Here is a 26651-nt window from a genome sequence, read left to right on the forward strand (position 1 = left end):
CAATCATTATATAATCATCAATTATTTAGTGTATAATTTGCTTTCTGTATCCCAATCTATAATACTTCTATAAGTTTGGTGCTCAGTTGCCTATGTGTGCTTAATTTATTCTTGGGTGTTAATTAAAAAACTCCTCCAATTTATATTTCATTAGTTTTGAAATAATGCAGAGGAACCACAATGCAAAATGTGATAATCCTTTTTATTAGGGCAATCCAGCTCCTCCTATTGAAAGCTTCAAACACATAATATATATGATGCCCATATTTCTAGACTAGTGCTGTACAGTATTTTCTGCAATGGTGAAAATGAAAATGTTTTATTTCTATGCTATTTAATACAGTAGTCACTTGCCACATGTGACTATTTAGCATTCAAAATGTAACAAAAATTTAGCATTCAAAAGTAACACATCTAAGCAACTGGATTTTTTTATTGTAATTTAATTCTAATAACTTTACATTTAAATAGCTATCTGTAGCTACTGGCTGCCATATTGACTCACACAGTTGTACACCCTTACTGTACTAGTGGATAAAGCCAGTTATCATGCATAACATCTACTTAGCACAAATCCCAGTTATCTCTCAGCCAGGATGTACTTTATGAATGACATCAGGTTTAAAGGACTTGAGCAAAAGAAACAATCTAGGATTGTGAGCATGTGTTTCTTGAACTTAATTTATGCTTAATTAAATATTTGAGAAATCATATCCTGATTGACATTTAAAACTTGATTTTGTATATAACTAATATCTGCTTAATAATAAGCATAGTTGTTATGGAAAAGTTGCACTACTTGAACGTTTTTAAATTATATATTCAATAATTTAAAAACTCCTGCCATTCATTCATTCTGCATCCATCCACTCAAGCATTCCTTCATTTATTTATAGAACATTAACCTAGTACGTGCCAGGCACTGGTTTATGTATGTGTGAAACAGATGATTCCTGCTTTCATGTAGATTACATTTTGACTTTTCTTTCATGATACTCAGCTTCAGTAAAACATACAGCAGATTTAACAATGGTAGTCTTTGTCACTTGCTATGGGTCTCCTATTAGAATTTGGTATTAAATATTTAAATGACACATTAAATTTATATTAGTAACTCCTATGGTAGAAGAGGCATAAGAAATGGATTGTAATATGCTGTTTGCATAGTTAAATGAAGTTTTATGAGAGTATGATTTTTAAAGTACTAAATTTGAAATAGAAGGCAGAAAGTCCAAATAAGTGAATTTTTTTCTGTCATTTTTGTCTTATAGTACCTTTTATTTGTTTTTAAAGCAATATAATTGACCCTTGAGTTGGTTTGAAATTATTTTAGAATAACTTGGTACTTTAATATTTTTCTCTGCAAGATTATTAATAAACATATAAAGTGGAGGAGACTTAAAAATTCTGAGAGTTTTAGTTTTGACTTTTGATCTTTTAGATGACATTTTGGTCATAGTGTCATGGTGCTTACTATATTATCATTCAAATTACTTCTTTATCTTTAGAATGGATTTTGCCATCAGTAAACTGAAGAAAGCAGGAAATCAGACTGGACTTTATGTACTTCGATGCAGTCCTAAGGACTTTAATAAATATTTTCTGACTTTTGCTGTCGAGGTTAGTATATCACATGAATGAATGGTAACATTTTTTTTTCATTTCTGCAATCCCCCTACTCCCTGCCTCTGGCAAAGGTAATATCTTTATTTAATCCATATAATTTCCCCTTCATGTTTACCTATCATATTTCCTTTTTAATACTTAGAATAATAGCTCTAGATATGATAACTAGTATAATAGTGCCTTTACTTCAGGGATTCTGCATAAACAAGATAAAATTACTAACATTTCTATAAAAATATAAAATGACTTAAAATGCCTTGCTGTCTTTTTATTTGGAATTTATTTTATTTTATTTTTTGGTGTTTGGGTGTTACCAGTGTGTCAAATTTCATCAAGTCTCTTGAAGTCTCTTTTTTCACAAAAAATCTTTACCAAACTGTAGAATAAAATAAATCAGAAGCAATCTTACGCCAGTAATGGTTAACAGGATTAGAGTGAAATAGGGCAATAACAGAAACAAACATCATAGCGCTTTTAATTAGTGGTTTTCCAATATTAAGAATAATGATTTACAATGTATGCCTTAAGCATAAGATTATAATGAAACCTAACTGTTAATACAGATCATTTTGGGTCTCACCTAAGATTATTTACTATCCAAAATTACCAAAAAAGATACTATAATTTGTAAGGCATTTTCATGGTATAAACCTTGAGTAATTTTATAGCAGCTTGCACAATTTATCTTACTTTTTGAAAGTAGAGAAATTAAGGACCTTATCATTCATTTATTTTAATGTTTATAATGTACAGCCATCTTGTATTTACCACATGGAGGATGGATTAATCTCCATTAATACAGAAGATAGGTTACTCCATTACTTTAGCATTATAAAATAGTGATAATCTATTCTAATTTCGCAGTATCTTATTTAGCAGTCCATTACATTCAATTATCAAGTCAAATGTATATTTTTTTGTTTATTGTATTTGCCCTGCCTAATATGAGGACTTTGTTTTAGGGAGTGTATGTTATATCCCTGCTTCAAGAAATTTATCTTTTGGAAAAACAAAAATAAAAAAAATACCAAAAAATACTAAATTGGTCATTGTAATTATCAAGTTTAAGCAAATACACTATAACAGAAAGGATTGCAATTATTTAGAAAGACCTTTTGGAGTAGGGACTTGAAATATTCAGTAAATTTTATATAAATGCTTCTAAGTAGTTTGAATATGCTTGTAAGAACAGCTCAAAAAATATATTAATGAAAAAGTTCACAAAACAGCACATATTGAAAAACTGAAAAATATTAAAATTGCCATATTAGAGATAATTATATGAAATAGTAGTAGCAAAATAAAGTGCGTAATCAGCTTTGGTTGTGGAATGGGGTCAGAGTTGTTAGGGAGGACCTCACAAAAAAAGTGGTACTTCAACTAAGTTTAAAGGAATGAATAAAAGTCCGTTGCTCATAAGGAGAGGATGTACATTCAAGTGAAGAGATAGCATGAACAGTCACCAAAGCATATGGCATTTGCTTAAAAATTTTTAATTCACTTAATACAGCTAGAATATAGGTTGCATGTTGGGAGTGGCAGAAGTTGAAGTTAGAGATGGAGTTGCAGAAGCCAGAGATCATGGAAAGCCTTCTATGCTAAATTAGTTTTACAGTTTATTCTGTAAATGATGGAAAGCTGTTAAGGATGGTTTTATTTTGTTAATTATCATTTATTTCATACTTGCTTTTTAAGAATATCAGCTCTTAAGCTATTTCTGTAGCCTATGCAATTGTAATTAAGTATATTTTTCAGGAACTAACACCTCTATCACCCTATACTAGTACTACATTAGGAGTCAATGTTCAAATGTTTAAATGTTCTATTGGTTGTTTTGTGATATCCTTTTTGTCACAATAATGGCTATGATGTCCATTGTGTTTTTTCCCTCACTCTCTTCATAATTAAACCTACATAGCGAGAAAATGTCATTGAATATAAGCACTGTTTGATTACAAAAAATGAGAATGGAGAATACAACCTCAGTGGGACTAAGAAGAACTTCAGTAATCTTAAAGATCTTCTGAATTGCTACCAGATGGAAACTGTTCGCTCAGACAGTATAATATTCCAGTTTATAAAGTGCTGTCCCCCAAAGCTGAAAGGTAAATTAATTTTCTAGTTATTTAAAAAATATTGGTCATAGATTATATATGTCATGGGAGGTATCTTCAGTATATTATATCGAAAGAAATATGGAAGAAGCTGCTCCAAAAGCTAATTTTGTCTCATCCTGCTATATTAATTTCCTCAAGTTAGGATTGTTCAGTTTGGTTTGAGTTATCTAGAAGTTACTTGAAGTTCCATAATTCTGAAATGATATTTAAAAAATGATTGTTGCTTGGTATAGATCAGTCACTTATTTACTGAACTAAAAGAATTTATTGCCAAATTCTTATATGTTGTCTGGGTATAAACTTACATTCTCCTTTAGAATTTTAATTTCTATACTTTTTAAATAAAGATAGTAAGGTAAGGATATAACAGGTTTAATAAAACGTATTAAAATAATGAAAAATTATGTTAGTTAAAGAAGTGATTATAATTTTGAATGTAGGAAACAACTGGTTAGAGTACATCAAAGTTAAAGGAGTAAACTTCTAAAATAATTTTCCATTTATTGAAAAAATAAACAGTAAGAAATAGTTAAGCATCTCTGAAATTCTGTCACTTGCAACAACATGGATAGACCTAGAGAGTATTATGCTAGGTGAAATAAGCCAGGCAGAGAAAGACAAATACCATGTGATTTCAATTATTTGTGGACTGTAAAAACAACACAAAACAAAATGAACAAAATAGTAGTAGACTCATAGACAGTGAGAAGTGACTGGTGGTTATGTAATAAGGAGGAGGAGTTGGGTGGGTGGGTGGGGAAGGTTAGGGGAATAAAGGGGCACAAAAATTCTCAATCATAATGTAAATTGGTCATAGGGAGAATATAGCCAGTGATTCTCTAACATCTTTCTATGTAGACAGATAGTAACTAACTAGAGAGTGTGAGGATTTAATAATATGGGTAACTGTTGAACCACTGTGTTGTATACTAATATTAGATTGTATATCAACTATAATTCAATAAAAAAAAAGAGTTAAACATTTCTTATTGTAGAATACATTTTATTATACCCCTTTGGAGAAGTTTATATCCTCAGTGTGTTTTGATTTTATATATATATATTTTTTCATTGTTTCATTCTTTTTTTAACAGATAAATCAAACCTTCTAGTCTTCAGAACTAATGGTCTTTCTGATGTACCAACCTCACCAACGTTGCACAGGCATAATAATGTGAACCAAATGGTGTTTCACAAAATTAGAAATGAAGATTTGACATTTGTAAGTCATTAGATGTTGATTATTTTCTTTTCTGTCCTTTTAAAATGCAATTGTTTTCCTAATTTACTACCCCACATTACATTTATGTGACATTTGGAGCTATTTTATTATAACCTATGCTATAAAAATTTTATTGCATTTAAGTGATTTTATTTCTTGTGAAAATGTGATACCAAACGAGTTAGAATTAGCAAAATTAATTACTTTAAAAATGAAATTGTATTCTCTTTTTAGGAATTTAAATATATTCCTTTATAAATCTTAATTAATAATTAAAAATATTCTTTTACAAAAGGCCTATATTTTAATTCTCAAGTCTTAAGAAAGCAAGGGAAAAACAAAGGGGTAAAAATAAAGAAGGAACTGAAAAGTAGTACATAAGAGCTGATACCTTGACTGGAAGATAACCTTGGGGGGTTCGGATTAGTCTCAATAATTAAGGGGATTAAGATCTTAAAGCAATACAAAGAAAACCATGTCTGAAGGCCTATACAAGACCAGGAGTTAAAAGTGAGACCACTAAATAAAGCCAGGAGTCTCAAGTAAAATATATTCTCAGTAAAACAATATATGGACTGTGAAAAATTTACCCAGTAGCAAAAGAAGAAAAGGAGTGGTGTCTGTTTAGGTACTAAGTTTCCTAAGTTAGGCACTTAGGAAAAAAAAGTCTCAAGAATTTGTATTCATGAGCTTTTGAGTTTGGGTTTCTTTATTATCACCTGCATGGTTGAAGAAATCTTAAGCTAGTTAATTAAATTAAAATAAAAAGTAGTACTTTCCTAGTAATAACCTGTGAGGCTGGGTAGAAACAAACAAAGTCTTTTTGGAAGAACATAATCTTAACCTAGGCCACCCAGGACTCCCACAGATAAAACAACTCTAAGCATGAGTTCTAATAAAAATTTTTTAGAACATACAAGGAAATAATCCAGGAGTAAGAAAGAGTCAACAGACATCAGACATCAAAATTACACCCCCATATAATAAGTTTTTCAAATAGATATTTAAAAAACATATATATGTTTAAAGATAAAAGGGATTGAAAACATTGGGAAAAAATAAGACATTGTCAGAAAAGACCAAAAAGATTTGGGGAAAAGAAGTATAGAAATGAAAAATACTTTCATTGACATGAAAACAAAATGGACAGGTTAGAAAACAGAATACTCACTGTTGAAAGGAGAATTAGGGAATTGGAAGATGGATCTGAAAATTATTCAGGTGCAGCAGTTAGGGAGAAAGAAATAGAAATTATGAAAGAGAGATTAAGGACATGGAAAATACAATGAGAAAGACCAACTGATGCCTGAGTTCCATAAGGAGACAATAGATAGAATTATTCAGAATTATAAAGACATGAATCTTCATGTGAATAATGACAAGCAGAGAGTCACCAGATAACCTAACTAATGTTATAAAACTAATAATAGTAGAGCTTCAGAGTGCAGGCTTTCAACAGTTATTCTGTAAGTGTATGCAGGAAGAGGTAATAGTAGTAATAGCTAGCATTTACTGAGCGTTTACCATGTGTCATGGACTGTACTAAGTGCTTTCATGTAATTATTCATTTATTGTTCATTGAACAATCCTATGGAAAAATAGCTGATATCCGCATTCCTCAGATGAAACCAAGATAACTGCAGCACAGAGAGATTAAATAGCCTGTACAAGGTCACACAAATAGTAACTGGTACTCAGGAACAAGTTAAACATTCTGCTTCCATAGACCATACTGTACTGCCTTTCTACCGCACTATTAGGAAAGGCAAACAAAGAAAAACATTCATATGTAAATAAATGTAGGGAAACACTGACACTATAGAAAAGTGATAATTACAGCTAATTCCGTCTTTTATTACTATGTAAAGAAGCAGAATATAATTTGAAGTCTCAAATCTGGGTTTAGTTTGTAAGGGAAATATTTGCTCATGGATTATTTTTTAAACTCTTTGTTATTGAATATACTTTCTAATTCCCTTATCTTTCTCTACCTTTATTCATTCTTTCTTTTTTCTCTTTTAAAGAATGAAAGCCTTGGTCAGGGGACTTTTACAAAAATTTTTAAAGGTGTACGAAGAGAAGTAGGAGACTATGATCAATTGCATGAAACAGAAGTTCTTTTAAAAGTTCTGGATAAAGCACATAGAAACTATTCAGAGGTGTGTATGGTCTTTGTATAGTTTATGTATTTATGATATTTAAAGGTGAGCTCTCATATGCCTGCAACACACTCATGATTTCAGCTTTTCAAATTGTTATTTTTAGAAGTATATAGTCAAGGACTTTTCTGAGGATGCATTCTTGTGGGGCTATAGAAAATTATAGAATTTTTAAAATAATAACTGATTTCCAAACTAATTATTTTTAGCATTGTGTTATAGGTATTATTATCTCTGCATATACTAAAGCAATGATTTTTACACTTGGCATTATCCAGAGAAACTCAGCTGCCAGTTGTCAGAGTCCTTAGCATAGCAAAGGCATCCCCAAATAAGACATAAACATTTATGATACCTAAAATGTCATAAAGGATGTTAGTGGAAGATGATGTGAAACATATAAGCTGAAGAGTTGTTCTTATCCAGACAGAACACCACAGTATTGGTGGTTGTGATCCTCAACAACATACCCAGAAGTTCTAGTCAAAGTTTAGTTGAGTTAGAATGATGTTAAAACCATGCCACTCTCCCAACATAGTTGTCATAATATTTTATCTGTACAGAGATCTTTCTTAATTCTTTAGGAAGTGTTATTTGAAGCTCCCATCCATTTACTTCAGTACTGTATCACTATCTCTGGTGTCTACCTCTGTTCCCTACTCTAGGAGCTATGGGTCTAAGCCTGTCTTGCATCGTGCATGTTGCACTGTGCCACTATTGCTCTCTCTCATTGCTATCTCATTCCAGGCTTACTCATGGGTTTCCTTAGAATGAACTCTACCATCCATAGAGTTGCCAGTCCATATAAGGGAACCAAAACACATAGTAACCTTATCTATAGTCCTGCTTAGATTAGGAGAAAGTACATTTCTCTTATGGCAGAGAGTATCTTTCTGAATTATGAATACTTATAGACACAAATGACATTTCTTGCATTTTTTTTGTGTTCTTCTTTTCCTTAGTCTTTCTTTGAAGCAGCAAGCATGATGAGCCAGCTTTCTCACAAACATCTGGTTTTAAACTATGGAGTATGTGTCTGTGGAGAGGAGAGTAAGTAGAACCACTGCCTTTCTTTATGTTAATGTTATACCTTTCTCAGAACATCCATTTTTGTTTATATAGAAAATTCAGTTTCAGAATCATGGTTAGGTATCAGTTTAAACCATAATTTAACAGGAGTTGTATATTGTTGAAACCAAAAACCTTGTAGAACTGTTCAGTTATGTCTTCTAACAAAGGAAACCAATGAATGAAATTAAAATGCAGAAAATATTTAATATGCCTTTTATTAAAATACCAAAACAGTAGAGTATTATAGTAAACAAATGTAACCATTTCTGTTAACTATAGCAATACAGATTATGGCTGGTTCAACATAACATTGGAATAACTGGCTATTTCAGTACAAATTTATTAGGAATTATCAAGACAAAGCATATAAATGATAGACTGAAGTTTTAATGGAAGTGACTGAAATGATTGGATGTTGATATTAGATATATTCTATGGCTGAATTTAGACTGTTCATAAAAACTTAGTTTACATTCAGAAAGTTACTTATGTAATTTTTCATTTTCTGTTAGTCATGTGGATTAAATATTCATCCACAATGATAAAACATTTCTTCATATCCTTTAAAATTGTAGTCTCTTTTCAAAGGCACTGGTTTTTAAATCTGTTTTGTGGAGGTGTTTCATGGGGTTGATGAAGTGAGAGTAAATCTAAATGTAGTAGTGGAAAATTCTGTCCCTTTACCACCAGCTTGAGTGGTTCTCTGTTTATCTCTTATATTATTGATGTTTCTCATAATTTTCCATTTTGGGGAAAAAAAGAATACACTTCTTTAGAGTTTGAAAACAGTTTGGGAGTAATCCCAGTTCTTAGAATTGCTTTCATACTTATTTATTGATTCCATGATGCAATTTTTTCACATTTTAAAATACATGAAATTGAAAAGTGTGCTTTAATTGATGGCATATCAGATTAATTGGCAATTATTAGAGTTTAATGGCATGGCATGTCAGAGTTTAATTGGCAATTGTTTCCTTTACGGCAAATGAATAATGGGACATATGACAATCAGTGGTATCTGTTAAACATAGATCTTAAATTATACATTTAAAAGTTTTATTAAACTCTTACTCATTTTAACTTCTATGTCTTCCTTCCTTCCTTCCTTCCTTCCTTTTTTCCTTCCATCCCTTTTTTTTCTTTCTTTCACTTGCCCTGATGCAGTCAATTCTTAATTATTGACATGTGGATGTGGATTGTTCTCCAAATTTACTATGGGCAGCAAAAATTTAACTAAATTTTAGTTACCCAGCAAAGCCCAAGGTAACTTTTGTCCCTGTTAGCTGTTATATACCAAATGAAAACTAAGTGATTTCAATGTTGGATCAAGCAGAATCTCAGTTTGGGAGTAGATCTACAGTATGCATTTTAAAGCAAATATGTGAAGCATAGACATGTATGACATATAGGCACTTAATAACTTGCTGGGCCATGAACTGACATGGATTACAATGTGAAAGTATGTCAGGATTTCTTTAAATATATATATATAATGATACCATGCTTTAAATTTTTGCTGAAATTTTTGTGACTTTAATTTTATCTTAAAATTTCCATTTTTTAATTTAAAAATCAAAAATCCATTTTTTCTCATTTATATAAACTATACATTAGAAGTAACAAAACAGTCTGAGTAAATTCACATTTGAAATTGACAATTTGAGCGTGCTCCATTACAAATTATTACTAGATGACTATAAATGAACCATAAGCCCAGTTAATTATTAAATAACATGCCTTTATATAGAAACAGTCTTGGCTTTCAGGGACTTCATCAATACTAACAGGGTTGGAAATTTTTATCTGTGTCTTAAAGGCAGTGAGGACTGTTTTTAGAAGCAAACACTTGTTTCTCTGGCAGAATACATCTTAATATTTTAAAAAATAATTTAAAGGTAGAACAAGAGAAATCACTAATTTTTGCTTTTTTGCAGCATAAATTAAAAGGATAAATGGATTTTGAACTCAAATTCTCCTTTATGCTTGCAATGGAATAGACACTGCTATTAATTTGTATGTGTGGAAGGATTTCAGGAAGTTTTTTATGTCTAAATACAGTAGTCCCTCCTAATTTGTGGAGGATAAGTTCCAAGACCCCAAGTAGATGCCTGAAACCGTGGATATATACTGTTTTTTCCTATATATACATATCTATGATGAAGTTTAATTTATAAATAAGTCACAGTAAAGTATTAAAAGAATGAAATAGAACAATTAAATAATATACTGTAAGAAAAGCTATGTGAATGTGATCTTTCAAAATCTTACTCATCTTTCTTCTTGTGATGATGTGAAATGATAAATGCTTACATGATCACATGAAGTGAGGTGAATGATGTAGGCATTGTGACTGGTGTTAAGTTACTATTGACTTTATGACCAGATACCAGAAGAGGATCTGCTTCCAGACTGAGGTTGACCACAGTAACTGAAACTAGGGCAAGAGAAACCACAGATACAGGGGGGCAATACTATAGTTTCATGGAAGAGAAATTAACTATGTGAGAAATTTTCATTTGTTTCAGAAAAGCAGCCATAATTCAGTACTAATATATAGAAGTGTGCTGGAGTAATATTCTCTCTATATATAGTATTATTACATATTATGTGTTATATATTGTTTTATAATACATATAATGATATATATATAACATTGTATATATGTAATTGTTTAGCTCCTGTCTCTTGCTGTTGTGAATAAAGTAAAACCTAAAAATACAATGGTATATAGCTGCTAAGCTTTCTTTAAATTAGTGAATTTTTGGTAGTTTAATGTCTATGCCTATGATGCCCACATATATAATTATAAATATATTTATAAAAGTTGAAAATTATATATTTTTATTATACATATGTTTAAGCTTTATTTTTATTATTGTATTTTAATGCAGATATCCTGGTTCAGGAGTTTGTAAAATTTGGATCATTAGATACGTATCTGAAAAAGAATAAAAATTCTATAAATATATTGTGGAAACTTGAAGTGGCTAAACAGTTGGCATGGGCCATGCATTTTCTAGTAAGTGATAAGTATATTCACTTAACAAGTTATGAAGCAATGTAAAAAGGATCTTGACCTAGGAACAAGAAAGCAGTCAGAAATGGTTACTGAGTCATTTAAAATAATCTATGTTGATGAAAGAGATTATTTTAGGCATATATTTATTTATGTGCAATCACTTTTGAGAGATATAGTTTTGTCATCCCATCAATCTGTTATAATTCTTGATGGACAATCTGTAGTTTGTATCACTTGGGTTTAGAGGATTTAACCAAAAATTATGCAGAAACATGTTGTGTTAAGTATAGTTAGTAGAAAATCCCTGCAGAAAGTGCTTTGTTATTGTATTTATGGGCAACTGAATGTATGTCTAATGAGAAAGCAGTATTGTCAGAGAAGCAGAATACCGGAGTGCTAGGCAGTGGTGAAACTCTTCAGAGAGTGTTTGTGTGTGTGTGTGTGTGTGTGTGTGTGTGTGTGTGTGTATCCTGCTGCTGAACAGATACAGTATTTCTTACTGTCAGCTACTACTTAGAAATACCTACTTTATAAAATCTCAGCTTTACAAAGTAAAGTGGCCCTGGATGGTTTTAATATATTTGTTGCAACATGGGTAAAGATTATTGTGTCATATAAAATGTAAAACAGAAAGCACAGTGCTGCCATAAAATTTTCTTTTATTACTTCAAAACTTGCTTCCAAATAAATGTTTATTAGTTAACACTGTCTTACTTATTTTTCTAATTTAAATCCATTTTGGATCCTTGAATCATATTAAGTGCTTAAATATTTGTGGATTGATACTTGAATATATATGTGCATTTAACTTTAATAGGAAGAAAAAGCCCTTACTCATGGGAATGTGTGTGCCAAAAATATTCTGCTTATCAGAGAAGAAGACAGGAAGATAGGAAATCCACCTTTCATCAAACTTAGTGATCCTGGCATTAGTATTACAGTTTTGCCAAAGGACAGTAAGTAGAACAAGGATTACATTTAACTTCATTAAGCTTTACTTAAAAGAGTAGCATGAAAAGCATGTTGTCAATTTTTCTCAAACTCTTATTGACATGTTTTTGATTAATAATGAAGTTTAGCTATCAATTTCAGCAACTAACTTAAGTTATAGTTAAGTCCTAGTCTCTGTCCATTTCTTCTTGCCAATAGACAAAAGATGATTTTTTAAAAGTTTTAATCCCTAATTATGTATAGAAGTTTAGGTTTTATCCATTTTTAATGTGAAATTTCATCATCTTAATCTTTGGGCTGCAAGTAAATTTTCTAAGTTTTTCTTCCTTTTAGTCACTAAATAAAATTTTGAGAAGATACATTACCTAATTTGAGATCTTATTTAGTTTTATTATTTAGCTAATTTTGATATTTTCTAACTTAAAAAAACCTTTGTGTTTGTTCTATCTAACACAATTAGTTAAAGTAAAAATTTCAGTCAAATAGTTGAGGTTTTTTTTTTGGTACAAGTAATATTGTATTTATATTTCATTATCTCAGCTAACTTCTCTAATTGCATGTTTTAAATTGAGGATCTAAATTGATCAACTTTTGTGCATTGATGCGTCGTATGCTATTAGAGCTACTTAAACTTGATAGCTTATCTGACAGAGAAGAAAGAAATAATAGGGTAAAAAATGTTAAAGGATCTTAGACCTGGTACTCCAGGAAATTTTACCCTTTGGAATGGGAGGTGAAGGAGAAATTGCATATGGTGAAGGAGAAAGGAGCATGTACTCTTTAATCTCTTAATTATATAGCAAAAATATTCACGTTGCTTCACCAAAATATACTAAAAGGTACAAGAGATTATCCTTCATTCTTATTTATTTCTTTACTTACTTTATCACTATGTCTATCTATGCAGAATTCCAGCAGGTGGAGTTAAAGTACTCCCTCCTTCTTTGAATACCATTTTTCTGATGTGGTCAACAACCAGACACGGGAAATTCCATGATCTGAGCAGAACCTACTTATATCAATTCTGTACCCCAAATATCTCGGTATAATTTAGTCATCGATCAGTTTGTTGGTCCTTGTTTTTTCATCTACAAATCAGAATTGCCACTAATTTAGAATGGCTCAGAATGATGTTAACATTACCTTTACTACATACACATTGTACAGAAATATAAAGCGGTAGTTTTAGGACAAATTTTCTGGAAAAAAATTATTTTGAATGCAAAACTAATAGGAAGAAGCAGAGAGAGTGGGATACCAGCTGAGACAGTATGGTTTAATGGAAAGAAGTTTAATTGATCCAGGATTCATTGTACAGAATTTGAATTCTCTCCATGCTACCAACAAATTGTGTGATTTAGAGCAGATTATTCAGTCTTATGGGAGTCAGTGTTGTTATTGTTAAAGCTGAGATATTGAATTAGATGATCTCAAAGATCCTTCCTAGCTTTTAAGCATGTACATGTACTTGTATGTGCATACACCCCCAAACAAATAAAGACCTAATTATTCAAATCTGTTTGAAATTTGCCTATAAAAGAAGTGTTTACTTGTGGGAGCTATTGAACCATACTTTGTTCCTATAATTTAAAAGTTCTTCAGGAGAGAATACCATGGGTGCCACCTGAATGCATTGAAAATCCTAAAAATCTAAACTTGGCAACAGACAAATGGAGTTTTGGTACCACTTTGTGGGAAATCTGCAGTGGAGGAGATAAGCCTTTGAGTGCTTTGGATTCTCAAAGAGTAAGTTTATATAGACTGTGAAGTTGGAATTAACCTATCCATGATTGTTGATATTTTTTTACCTGATTTGATACTTTTTAGCCCACCTAATGTTAAAAAGAAGATTGATATGGCATTATACAATTTATTCTCAATGTCTGGTTCTTTAATTATAGAAGCTACAGTTTTATGAAGATAGGCACCAGCTTCCTGCACCAAAGTGGACAGAATTAGCAAATCTTATTAATAATTGTATGGATTATGAACCAGATTTTAGACCTTCTTTCAGAGCCATCATACGAGATCTTAATAGCTTGTTTACTCCAGGTATGTATTGCTCTTATGGATTCTCCAGCAATCCCTTCCAAGAAGTTCCTTGATGACTTTTAAACCCTCTGAATTTCTTATGTTTATGTGACTTTTCCTACTTTACATATATTTAGTCTTAATTGAGCAGTTTTTCCATTTTTAAAACAGGCTTTTTCTCCAATAACCTAAGTTTAGTTTGACAGTTAATGAGTAGTATGTTATAGAAGTTTACTTAGCTTATTTGACTTTTTTAAAGCAATTCTTTTAAAACTAGTTTTTTTTAAAGCTAGTTCTCATATATTTTATGATTTATTTATTATCTATACATGAAGTAGATTTGTTCTTTGCCCTGTCCTCTTCTAAAACATGTGGTTGACCCATAAGTGTTTCCTGTTCTAATATTACTCGCCATTCTCACCACTAAAGTCAGAATATAATCATACTTTATAAATACTAAAACCATTTTGGAAAGTAATTCTTTATACTTCGCAGAAATCTTTCTTGTAAGTCTTCTGGATAATAATTAAAGGCTCCCAATAGTATAACCTAAACTATTAGAGTTGCCCTCTATCAATTCATATTTAGTATTTCTAACTCATTTTGATTATTTTGGTCAGCTTGAATACATGTCAGTTTAAACCAGAGAATATATTTGCCAGTTTATGGTGGTAATACTCCTTATTTCCCCAGATTATGAATTATTAACAGAAAATGACATGTTATTGAATATGAAGATAGGTGCCCTAGGGTTTTCTGGTGCTTTTGAAGACCGAGACCCTACACAGTTTGAAGAGAGACACTTGAAATTTCTACAGCAACTTGGCAAGGTAAGATGTCAGAATTTTTTTAGAAAAGGTATAACGAACATAAAGAACATTTTATTTAGAAAAAAAATAAGGCTTTAGCAGTTCTCTGAAGTTCACTTTCCACAAAATTTTAAGGAGTTTTTGCAGAAAAAAGGTTTAGTTGTCATATATTGGAGAGATGCTCTATTAAGTCAACAACTATCTTACCAAAGAATTTCTCAGAACCTTTAACATATAATGTTCATTGAACATCTTCAAGAGGATGACAAATTAGGCAATATTTCCCCAATTGATGTGACCATGGGACTCTTTCTTGGTAGAGGGTATTTTAGTCATGAAATAGAGAAAGGAACAATTAAGCCTTCCTACCCACCCTTGTTTAGTCATCTCAGGGAGAAATAATTAATCTGATTATTCAGAGTCTAGATGTTGACTGGACCATGTTCACTAGCAAGCCAGAGACTGTTTCTGCTAAAAGGTCACACAGTCATGCATTACCTACAAATTTTAAGACCAGGAAAGGCTTAGTTATTAGCAGGTTCAATATAGTGGTAAGCTCTCTTTCTTCCTCAAAGCTTGCTAGTATAGGGTTCTTATACTATGTGACTTGTGAACTGGATTTTGGTCTAGCCACATTAGGCCTCATTTGGGTATTTATGTTAAGTATTCACTTAGCTGTATTAATACTTTGCTGTTGTTCCTTGTTTGTAAAATATTCTCAGAAATGATTCAAGGAATTTAGTGATGGCAAAAAAAAAGTTTCAGGTATTTAACTGCATTAGTTATCTATGTGTGAAAAATTGCTCTAAAACTTAACAGCTACAAATACAAACATTTATCATCACCTAGTTTAGGTGAGTCAGGAGTCTGGGAGCAATTTAACTGGATGATTCTAGCTGAAGATCTTTCATAAGACTGCAATCAAGGTATTATCCAGGCCTTGCAGTCTCCCTTGAAGACTGCACTAGGGATTTTCTTCTAAGCTTACTCATATGGCTATTGACAGACCTCAGAATATCTACTTCCAAGCTCACTTACTTAGGCCTCTCCACAGGGCTGCTTCACAACAGCCAACACCCAAAGTAGAAGCCATGGTCTTTTATAACTTAATCTCAGGAGTGGCATCTCATCACTCCTGCAATATTCTATTCATAATAAATTGAGTTAATAAATGCAGCTTATCCTCAAGGGAATTAAAAAGAGGACAAATGTGAGAAGGTAGGTGACACTGGGAGATATCTTAGAGGCTGCCACTTACACTGGTTGACTTTGGCCATAATTCTATACTGATAGTATCAATTTCTTAGTAGTATGTAGTGTGTCTAAAATTTAGTAGACCTTTTAGTTGTCTTCTCCCATTTAAAAAAAGTTTATCTACTGACATGTCATAGAAAGTGTTTCCTTAAACAGTTTGGGAAATGATGCTTTAGACTTATGAGTGACCTTTTCATTTCACAATGAGAAAAATTAAGGTCCAGAGATGTTAAGTAACTTGTCTACAGTCTAACAGATAGATATTAGCAGATATGAGACCAGAACCTTCCCCTATTCTACTTCCATGCTATTTTTACTATCTCACATGTATATTTGATTTTGTTTATGTGATAATGCTTCAGTTGCATTATCTTTTTCTATTATCTTTTTGGGGCAAATCAAATAATGTTAAGACATAAGGAAAAAATATATATATTTTAAATTCCCACTCAGGGATCACAATGCAAGCAATAAATTGTTTATGGAAAAGGCAGAACTTAGTGTAATTTGATATATTAATGTGTTTATTGTCAAATGCATCTTCATTTATTGTTAGCTATATGGAAATATTTTCATGAACAAAAACACTAGTCATTAGATTAGTAATCATAGTCACTAGTCACAAAATCATGAAAACCTGAGAAATTATTTTCTCTCTGATTTCTGAACTGTCCACTTAATTTTTCTTATCCTTAGATCCAGGCTTTATATGTATTATATCTCCCAGAAGGTTTTTCTGGTAGACTATAGAAAATAAAATCCAATTTATTTGAAGTAAAAAAGGGCAACCTATACTTTTTTTATTTATACTCAGTTTTATACAGACCTAAATATATGAACATTTGTATGATTAAGACCATAGTTTCAAATTCAAAGATCCAAAGTAAAAACCATCCTTCACTGTAAGACTCAGAACTTTTAAACCAGTAGATGAAAATCTAAAGGGAAGTCTAGGAACTAGACATCTGTAAGAGGGTCTGAATTACTTTCAATTTAGTTTTTTTTCCTGAAATGATGTGGTTTTAGTATACAAATATTTGAGGCGCTACTAAGTGCCAGGTGCTCCACTGGTCACTGTGGATAGGTGATATAGCTATTGCCTCTAAAGAGTTGACAGCTTAGTTGGAGGAGGTGGATAGCAAACTAAAATTATAGAAGAGTGTGGTAAGTATATCCTCTACTTTAAATTTCACACTGATCACAGTTTCTAAGATTTAATAAGGTGCAAATTGGTATAAGTGTTAATACTATAATTATTTTGTATATATTTATGAACTCCTAATATTGAGATATCATAGTTTCCTAATTATAAACTGCTTTTTCACATATGAACATGAATTCGTATAAAATTCTGTGAATATGAAGTCATGTGAAATTCTATGGAAATTCTACGAATTTAATAAACATACATAATTTTGATTATTAGTTCTAATGAATTTTTAAAAGGTAGGGTGCAACAGTGTATTGTTATTCAGTACTTGGTTGGGATTTATTTAGAATTACCCAGAAAGTAATCTTTAAGTTCTTGCAGTAAATTGTAGTGAACTTATCTGTACAAGAATATTATAAAATTATTTTTAGGAATATTATCTGTCATTACAAGGTTATGTTTGTTTTTAGAGAATTCCTTATTCTTTATGATTACTCCAAAATCTCATTAATTTGTACTTAACTAATTCAATATTTGCAATAGCTCAAACTCAGATTTAAGTACATATGTAAATTACATTCTTAAAATGTGCTTTTATAAAAGGATATTCAGATGTATAAGCCATGTAAGGAAATGTAACACATTCCTACTGGTCATAACACATTCATAACACATTCATAATGGTCATATCTTAGAAAAAGTAACTAAGTTAATATCCTTCAGTATTTAGTAACTACCTTATGATTTAGTGTTCACTTATTCAGAATACTCTTTTATCTAGTTTAACTTTCTGAATTTTTCATTAGGGGTGTGGGAGGGCAGGTGGAGAGGGAGGGAGAAGGGGATTGAAGGGTATTATGATTAGTTCACGTGGTGCTGAGGGGTCCCGGGGAAGACAGTGTAGCACAGAGAAGACAAATGGTGACTCTGTGGCATTTTAGTGCACTGATTGACAGTGACTGCAATGGGGTATGGCGAGGGGACTCAATAATATGGGTGAATGTAGTAACCACACTGTTTCTCTTGTGAAACCTTCATAACAGTGAATATTAATTATACCTTAATAAAATAAATAAAAATGAAAAAGCAGCACACTGAATAGGAGTAAATATTTGTAAATCATGTATCTGATAAGAGGCTAATGTCCAAAATACATTTAAAAACTCATACAACTCAATAGCAAGAAAAAAGTCCAATATAAAAAATGAGCAGAAGATTTGAATAGACATTTTTCCAAAGATGACACACAAGACAGCCAACAGATACATAAAAAAGAGTTTGACATCACATGACATCACGAATCAGCAGGAAAATGTGAATCAAAACCACAATGATACATCACCTCACAACCTGTCAGAAAGACTGTAACAAAAAGACAGCAAGGGCTGGCAAGGTTGTGTAGAAAAGGAAACCCTTTTGCACTGTTGATGGACATGTAAATTGATACAGCCATTGTGGAAAACAGTATGGAGGTTCCTCAGAAAAAAAAAATAATAATAATAATAATAATGAATATTTGAACTTCCTTAAAATCTAATAATAGTTTCTTCTGTCTCATGTACCTTAATAGATAGTTAATCAATACTGTGTATTTCTCTGTTATCCAGGCAGTCCTTTTTTAAATATTAATGTATATTGGTGGTAAAGACTAATTTAGGGGCAGAAATGAATTTGGAAGTATAAATTAGGAGGTAATGGAGTAGCTCTGTCACACACACTTCACCTTAAGCTTTCAACTAGTCTTTGAAAATGAATGTTCCAGACAACAAAGTGTGCACCTTCGTTAATTATTGGCTCCTTTAAAAACAAAGATATTTTAAACTCAAATTAGTGAAGAACTTTTAATGATTGTAAAATAATGATAATGAGATTAAATAATTAGTAATATTAAAGAATAAATGGAAGCTTTCTAAAACTATTTAGACAAAAATCTATTTTTATAGTGATACAACAAATCTTGTAAGTTTGCTTTTTAAAAAAGCAGACCTTCCCTTACCCTCAATTATGTCTGTAAAATTTACATCTCTCCCCTATATCACCAGTTTTCTCTTCTAAAAACAACCAAAAATATATATCGTTTCACTTTTAAACTGTCTTTAGTATCTTATCCTAAGCATATTCCTGAATAAAAGGTAAATAGAAATTACTATTTATGTTAAGTCTTTTCTTAAATAGTAAGGGCCATATTAGCATTATGTGTGGCATTAAGATTTCCTAAAGTGTCTCCAGCTGACATTGATTCCTCTTTTCTGGAAGCTTATAGCACTTACTGCATCTTCCACACAATTTAGTTTTTGATCAGTCTTTCGTTGTTTATTAGATCTTGGTTTTTATTTGTTTTTGTTTTCTAACTTAAACATTTCTTTAGCCCCTAACATATTACTAGAACACAAAGTCACATATTAAAATGAAACAATGGATATAATTATTATAATTCAGCTATATATACTGGTATCTAAGAAACAGACATAACAAAGAATCAAAACATCACAAATTTAAACTAAGGAGGAGGAAAGATCAAACTAAATTACAAAGTATTTTTTCTTCCTTAAAGTAACTTTTTTTCTAGTTATGAAAGTGATAATATATTTATTGTAGAGATGGGAAATACAGATACATTTCCTTCATTCTAGTCTTTGCACACATACACACAAACACCCTGTTTCAAAAGTGACATCATTCTATATATATTAATTTTCTATCTTGCTATTTTTCATTTATTATCTCAAAATTTTCCCATTATTAGTATTATTTTGAAACATATTTTTAAAATTTAATGTACTATATATTTCATTTACAGCATTCCCTATTATTGCAACTTTGAGTTATTTCCCTTTTGATTTTTAGTTTTTATATAGTTCTTTGAGTTTAAAATTATTTTAAACATAAATTGATGAGACTGTAAGGAAAGCATTTTCAAAATGTATTTATAACCAAATGATTTCTCAGTAATTTAGTTTGTAGGAAATTAAAGGAAAATGGTATGGTCTTTAGTCAGTTGTTGATACTTTAACATGGATATTTCTAGCTGCATTTGATACCATAATATTATTTCTATATTTTTTAAACCAGAAGAAATAATGGTATATTTTAGTTTAATATTCATAAGAAGAGCTAAGAAAATATTATGAAACCTGTCTTCTGCTACTTTAATTCTCAAATGAGTGCCTTTGTTTTCTTCCTTTATTCTCCTGCCTACATATACTTCTATTCTTTACCTCTTCACCTTAATTAAAACCTAGCTTTTTTGAAATTCTCTATTCCCTCTTCCTCCATGATACAGATCTGGGATATAGAGATCTGGACCTTGCTGCTACCACTTTCAAACTATCAGCATCATTTATAGTCCCCTGTGAATATGATTGTTATTCTCTCCTATTCTCATCTTTGATTGGTCAATGTCTTGGTCAATGCCACACATTCTTTGAGTACTTTCAGTACTCATTATTTTCATCTTCACCATTATTTTGGACAACCTTTCAATACCTTTTAAAAATTCCTCAACCTGTCTACCTCAAATCTATGTCTATATTGAGTTCATTTTGAACTCTAATACCTTATAATCATTTTACTTGTGAAATTTCAGACTTTGTAATCTCCCTACCTATAATTTTGTATTTTTTGATTCTTCCCAAAACATAAATCCTTCTTTTTGATACCTTTGCTGTTGCCAGCGTTGCTATGGCCTATCTTCTTCTTAAAGGTTGTTAGCTGCCTTGTAGATTGAGCTTTCTCCTTTCCTACCTTGGGCAGATCTCTTGGTAGACCATTTAAACTCTGCTTTCTCTGGTATTCACAGTTACATCTCTTCCTTGATTACATGTTTTATTTTCCCTGCCATTTCTTTGTACAGTGATAATACAACTCTGAATTTTTTTCCTACTTGTGTTTCCATCTCTCAAAAATTGTAAGAAAAAAATCATATATATATGTTTATTATCTCCATTGCAAATTGGTTTCCAACATTGGCTGTCATTTAAGAGTCTTTTATTGGCAGTTCTTTTATGCTCCCTTACTTGATTTCTTCTCTGGTGCCTACTCCAAACCCTTATAGACGCTTTTTGTTTTCTATCCTAAAACTATCTCTTCATTCTTACCGTTTGCCTTCACCTACTTCTTCCAAAAGAAAATAGAGGCATTCCAAATTAAAACAGTGAGGTTGACTTGTGCCTATCAAATTGATAAAGATTTAGAAAAATTGTAATGGCCAGTTTTGGCAGGGGTATGATTAAAATTAACAGTTTTTGCAGTACTTAGAACATAAATTACTAACTCAAGAGAGCTCTGCTGCAGCATGTATCAAGGGCCTTTGAAATATCCATATCCTTTGAATAGCTAATTCCACTTTTAAGAATGTATCCTTAATAGAGATGTACACAGATATTTGGGTATCATTGGAATAACATGAATATATTAATATTTTAAATTTTTCTTAAACTTATACATTTGTTTCCAATTTTAAAATTCATACATTTATAAGACAGTATACAATAATTAAAAATCTATTTTCAAGGAATATATAATGGCACTGAAAAATAATTTAATGGATACACTGTTAAGTAAGTAGGAAAAAATAATATAAAGCTTTATTATTTCTCACTTTTGCTTTAAGTATGTTTGGGATAATTTTTTATAACAACAATATGAGACATATTTTATTATTTTCCATTTTAAGGAAGAGAAACAGATATCAGAGGGAAGTGACTTGACCAAGGTCCCAAAGAGAGAAAGTGGTGGGCCAAGATTCTAGCTCCAATCAGTCTGTCCCAGGTCTTACCCACGTTGCTGTGCAGCCCATTTAATTAGAGATTTAACTTTGAGCTTACATATGGCCTAGTTGACTACATGTATATAACTGAAAACATATTCACTTAGAATCTTATGTTCAAAGACTACACTGTTTTATTCTTTAAGAGTGCAGTAATATCCAAAAATACTAATTTAATGAATGCCCCAAACTTATACTTGATTTTAAATGTAATATATCCACTTATCAATTCTTAAGTAAATCCAGAGTAAAAAGAGAGTGTATTTCTTTAAAAACTGACTTAAAAAAATACAGGAACATCCCCATAGAATAGAAATTTCTTACTTTCTTGAGCAAATAAATTGGACCTTGTGTTAGTTTACTTAAGCTGCTATAACAAAATACCGTAAACTGGGTGGCTTAAATAACAGAAATTTGTTTCTCATACTTCTCGAGGCTGGAAAATCTGAGAAAAAGGTTCAGGCCTGGTTTGATTTCTGGTGAGAATTCTCCTCTTGGCTTGCATATGGCCACCTTCTTCCTGTGTCCTCACATGGCGGAGAGCACTGGTGTCTCCTCTTCATAAAAAGGCACCAGCCCTATCCTATTAAGGTTTTACCCTTATGACCTCATTTAAACCGTTATCACCTCTTCACAGGCTTTATCTTCAAATACACTCACATTTGGGCTTAGGGTTTTATCATATGAATTTGGGGGGAACATAGACATTCAGCCCATAATAGACCCTTATTCCATCCGGCTCCATATCAAGGGTATATTGTGAAGAAATGCCTGGAAGTTAGTGAAAGAAATTTAGCAATGCCTTGTCTCTGGCTTGTCCCTTGGCCTGTCTTAATAATTTATGTTCATGATTTGTTTGAATGCCATTTTGAACTTTCTATTTCAGCCTATAATTCCTTTAAAGAAATTAAACATATAGGTTTACTACCTACCTGTTGAACTATTATTTCCTTTTCTTGTTCTGAAAGTTGCCTTGCCTAATGTAAGCTTAGAGATATGCCTGCTAATTCTAGCTACTGAAATTGCCTGTATAATTAGAATTTATTAGTCATTTGTCTAGGAAACTTTAGATTTCTATTCTAATATGATGTGTTATTTAGGGTAATTTTGGGAGTGTGGAGATGTGCCGGTATGACCCTCTACAAGACAACACTGGGGAGGTGGTGGCTGTAAAAAAGCTCCAACACAGTACTGAAGAGCACCTCAGAGACTTTGAAAGGGAAATTGAAATCCTTAAATCTTTGCAGCATGACAACATTGTAAAGTACAAGGGAGTATGCTACAGTGCTGGTATGTTTCCCATTGAAACTATTTTAAACTCAAGGTATGTCTTTGGCATCCTGAGTAATAAGAACATATAATGTCTCAAGATCTGGACTTACAATATGTCAGTGCCCAGAGAGAAAAGCATCTTCCACTACTGGAGATGGTGCTTGGTGACTGTGGGCTCTAACTACAGGAAGTTCTTGGCTACTTGGTTAGTCATTCTCTTCACGTGGTTGGAGGTTACCGTTCTTCCTTAAGCTTACCAAGAGAATATCCTTTTAAAGAAAAATTGTCTTTGCTCACATTTTCTGTGATAATATTTTTTAAATTAGATGCTTTTTCATTATAGACAAGGAGAAAAGAAGTTCTCATCAGATTATTTTGGTTTGCATAAAGGGTTTCAGAACACTAAAACAATTATTTTTAAAGTTTCTTTTCAAAAACTTTTGATTCAGAAGACCTGTGTTCTTAACTACTATGTCACCTTTAATTATAATCAAGTTTTGTCATCTTAGACTCTATCCTTAAGTCATTTATGTATGGTTGTTTTCTAATATTTCATTAGTAAAATATAGCAAAGTAAAACATGTTCCCATTTGTATGTTAAAAGGCCGGCGTAATCTAAGATTAATTATGGAATATTTACCATATGGAAGTTTGCGAGACTATCTCCAAAAACATAAAGAACGGATAGATCATAACAAACTTCTGCAGTACACATCTCAGATTTGCAAGGTACTTAATATCCTGGCTGTTTGTTGTAGGTGAAGAGAACATATTGAGGTAATTGTTAAGAAATCCTTTGGAGCTTTTCTTAGCTAACTCAAGGATTATATAGAGGTAAGACCATTTAAATTGTTTGTGTTATAATACTATCTAAAAGAAAAATTTTATTTTATCCATAGGGTATGGAGTATCTTGGTACAAAAAGGTATATCCATAGGGATCTGGCAACAAGGAATATATTGGTGGAGAATGAAAACAGAGTTAAAATTGGAGATTTTGGGTTAACTAAAGTCTTGCCACAAGACAAAGAATACTACAAAGTGAAAGAACCTGGTGAAAGTCCTATATTCTGGTGAGTTTATATTAGTACAATAAAGTGAAATTTTGGAGCACAAGCTTCAAACTTAATTTTTACTATTATTAATAGTTTGTCATTTATATATTTACAATAATACAGAAATTTTATCATATGCTTACTTAGGGCTAGATGCATTTCATGAATTACCTCATTTAATCTTTAAAATCACCCTTGGAGAATATGTACTATCTCCATTTTAAGAATAAAGGAACTGAGATGTGACATTTTAAATAGCTTGCTCAAGGTTCCATGGTCAAAAAATGGTAGAACCTAGGATTCAAGTCCAGGTAGTCTGATTCCAGAGTTTGTGCTTTGAAGCTTCCTTACTCATGATGGTGCTTTAATCTGGATTGACTTAATATTTTATATGTTACAGAAATTTGAAGCAAAAGGTAATTTTTGATCTTCAGTTAGAATTGTGAATTGTGAGGCGCATACAAACCTAAATTTTTATGCAGTATACATTGTTTGCAGTGATTTGTGCTTTGATGCAAAGTTTTCTCTTTTTATACCTTAGTTCATAAAAGGTTTATGCATAGTTCATAAAAGTTCATCCTTAGGGATGAATTGGTAAAATTATATTCAAATGTTTTGGTTTGGGATGCATTACAAAATGACTTTAATTCTGGTTTAATTCATCTCTGGAAATAGCTATAAAATTATGTGGTTTGAATCATATTTGTGTTAAGGGATGGGTTTTGTTTACTTAAGTGTGTTATTCACATTTTGGGTTTCCAACTCGAAAATTAAAATTACTAACATAAACAATGTAACTGTCAATTTATAAATATTTTTCTGGGATTCATTGGAAATATTAGAAATATATAAATTATTTAGCTACTGCTTTTAGTTCATAAATCAAAGATCATATGTTAATTATCTTCATTTTATTTTTTATCTGTAAATTTTTCAACTAATCCCAGCTGTTGTTGCAAATTGTTAGTCTGGAAGAAAGTTAGGTAAGAAAGCATCAATGATTTAGAACAAATACATCATTTCCACAGAATAGTAATTTATCCTGGCATTGTGAGGGTGTTTTAAAGAAGACTTCTTATCTCTTAAAGATATATACTGACATAATTATGGTTGAACTACTTTCATGTCTGGAATTCACTTCACATAAATCCAGTGGGTTGGAGGTGAGGCATAGTAGATTTAACAAGGCGGGCAATGAATTTAGATAAGAGATAGGTACGTGGTTGTTCATTTGTGTATGTTTAAAATATTTCATACTAAAAGCACTTATAGAAATACTCATCTTGATTCATTTAAATCCTAATTTGTAAAGAGCAGCCTATTTTTTAGTTCTTAGACGGTACTTTGCACTTAACCCTGGTGTTACCTTTAGAGACAAAAATAAAATTTTGGATTTTATCTTTGTGTGGTGGAGATTCCTACCACCCTCAGGTCCATTGATTCACGAGGAGGACACATAGGATTCATTACAGGGAAAAGATATAAGGCAAAATCAGAGAAGGGAAAAGGTATCTGAGGCAAAGCCTGGAGGAAACGAAGCACAAGCTTCCAACTGTCCTCTCCCAGTAAAGTTATGTGGGTCACTTTTAATTCTCCCAGCAGTAATTGTGCAACATGTGTGAAATGTCATCTACTATGGAAGCTCATGAGAGACTCAGTGCCCAAGGTTTTTATTGGGACTAGTCATGTAGGCACTCTGCCTGGCACATAGCAAAATTCTAGACTGAAGGAAAGCAAGTGTAGTGTTCAGTATAAACCATATTGTTTGCTGATAGTTGAGGCACAGTGAGCTGCTCTTAACATCTAGAGAATTGTGGAAGCCCTCCTGAAATCTGAGTTCCCAGGTACCATGAAGTATCAACATTGCAAGCAAGCCTTTTTGAGAATGGCAGCCTATTATGCTATGTCAGGCAAGCTATGTTAACTCTTCTCTGCACACTTTTTTTTTTAATCCAATGATATGTAGGTAAAATTAAGAGTTGACACCTCAAGTAATTGTGTTTTAAATGCTTTCCACATCACAGGTACGCTCCAGAGTCACTCACAGAGAGCAAGTTTTCTGTAGCCTCAGATGTTTGGAGCTTTGGAGTGGTTCTGTATGAGCTTTTCACATATATTGAGAAGAGTAAAAGTCCACCAGCGGTTAGT

The 26651-nt window shown here is 31.7% G+C and overlaps 1 protein-coding gene across 1 annotated transcript in view; it reads left to right on the forward strand.

Annotated features, from left to right (window-relative positions):
* JAK2 (Janus kinase 2) overlaps nucleotides 1-26651 on the forward strand; it is a 147767-nt gene that overhangs the window by 115273 nt on the left and 5843 nt on the right. The window contains exons 10-23 of the mRNA XM_036928439.2: nucleotides 1509-1620; nucleotides 3545-3731; nucleotides 4838-4965; nucleotides 6990-7124; nucleotides 8087-8174; nucleotides 11087-11214; nucleotides 12032-12170; nucleotides 13760-13911; nucleotides 14067-14217; nucleotides 14890-15026; nucleotides 23278-23467; nucleotides 24054-24178; nucleotides 24349-24521; nucleotides 26528-26645. Coding sequence (XP_036784334.2) covers nucleotides 1509-1620; nucleotides 3545-3731; nucleotides 4838-4965; nucleotides 6990-7124; nucleotides 8087-8174; nucleotides 11087-11214; nucleotides 12032-12170; nucleotides 13760-13911; nucleotides 14067-14217; nucleotides 14890-15026; nucleotides 23278-23467; nucleotides 24054-24178; nucleotides 24349-24521; nucleotides 26528-26645 — 1963 coding nt within the window. The remainder of the gene's footprint in view (nucleotides 1-1508; nucleotides 1621-3544; nucleotides 3732-4837; nucleotides 4966-6989; nucleotides 7125-8086; nucleotides 8175-11086; nucleotides 11215-12031; nucleotides 12171-13759; nucleotides 13912-14066; nucleotides 14218-14889; nucleotides 15027-23277; nucleotides 23468-24053; nucleotides 24179-24348; nucleotides 24522-26527; nucleotides 26646-26651) is intronic.

Source organism: Manis pentadactyla, chromosome 3, assembly GCF_030020395.1.
Source record: "Manis pentadactyla isolate mManPen7 chromosome 3, mManPen7.hap1, whole genome shotgun sequence".
Lineage (NCBI taxonomy): Eukaryota > Metazoa > Chordata > Mammalia > Pholidota > Manidae > Manis > Manis pentadactyla.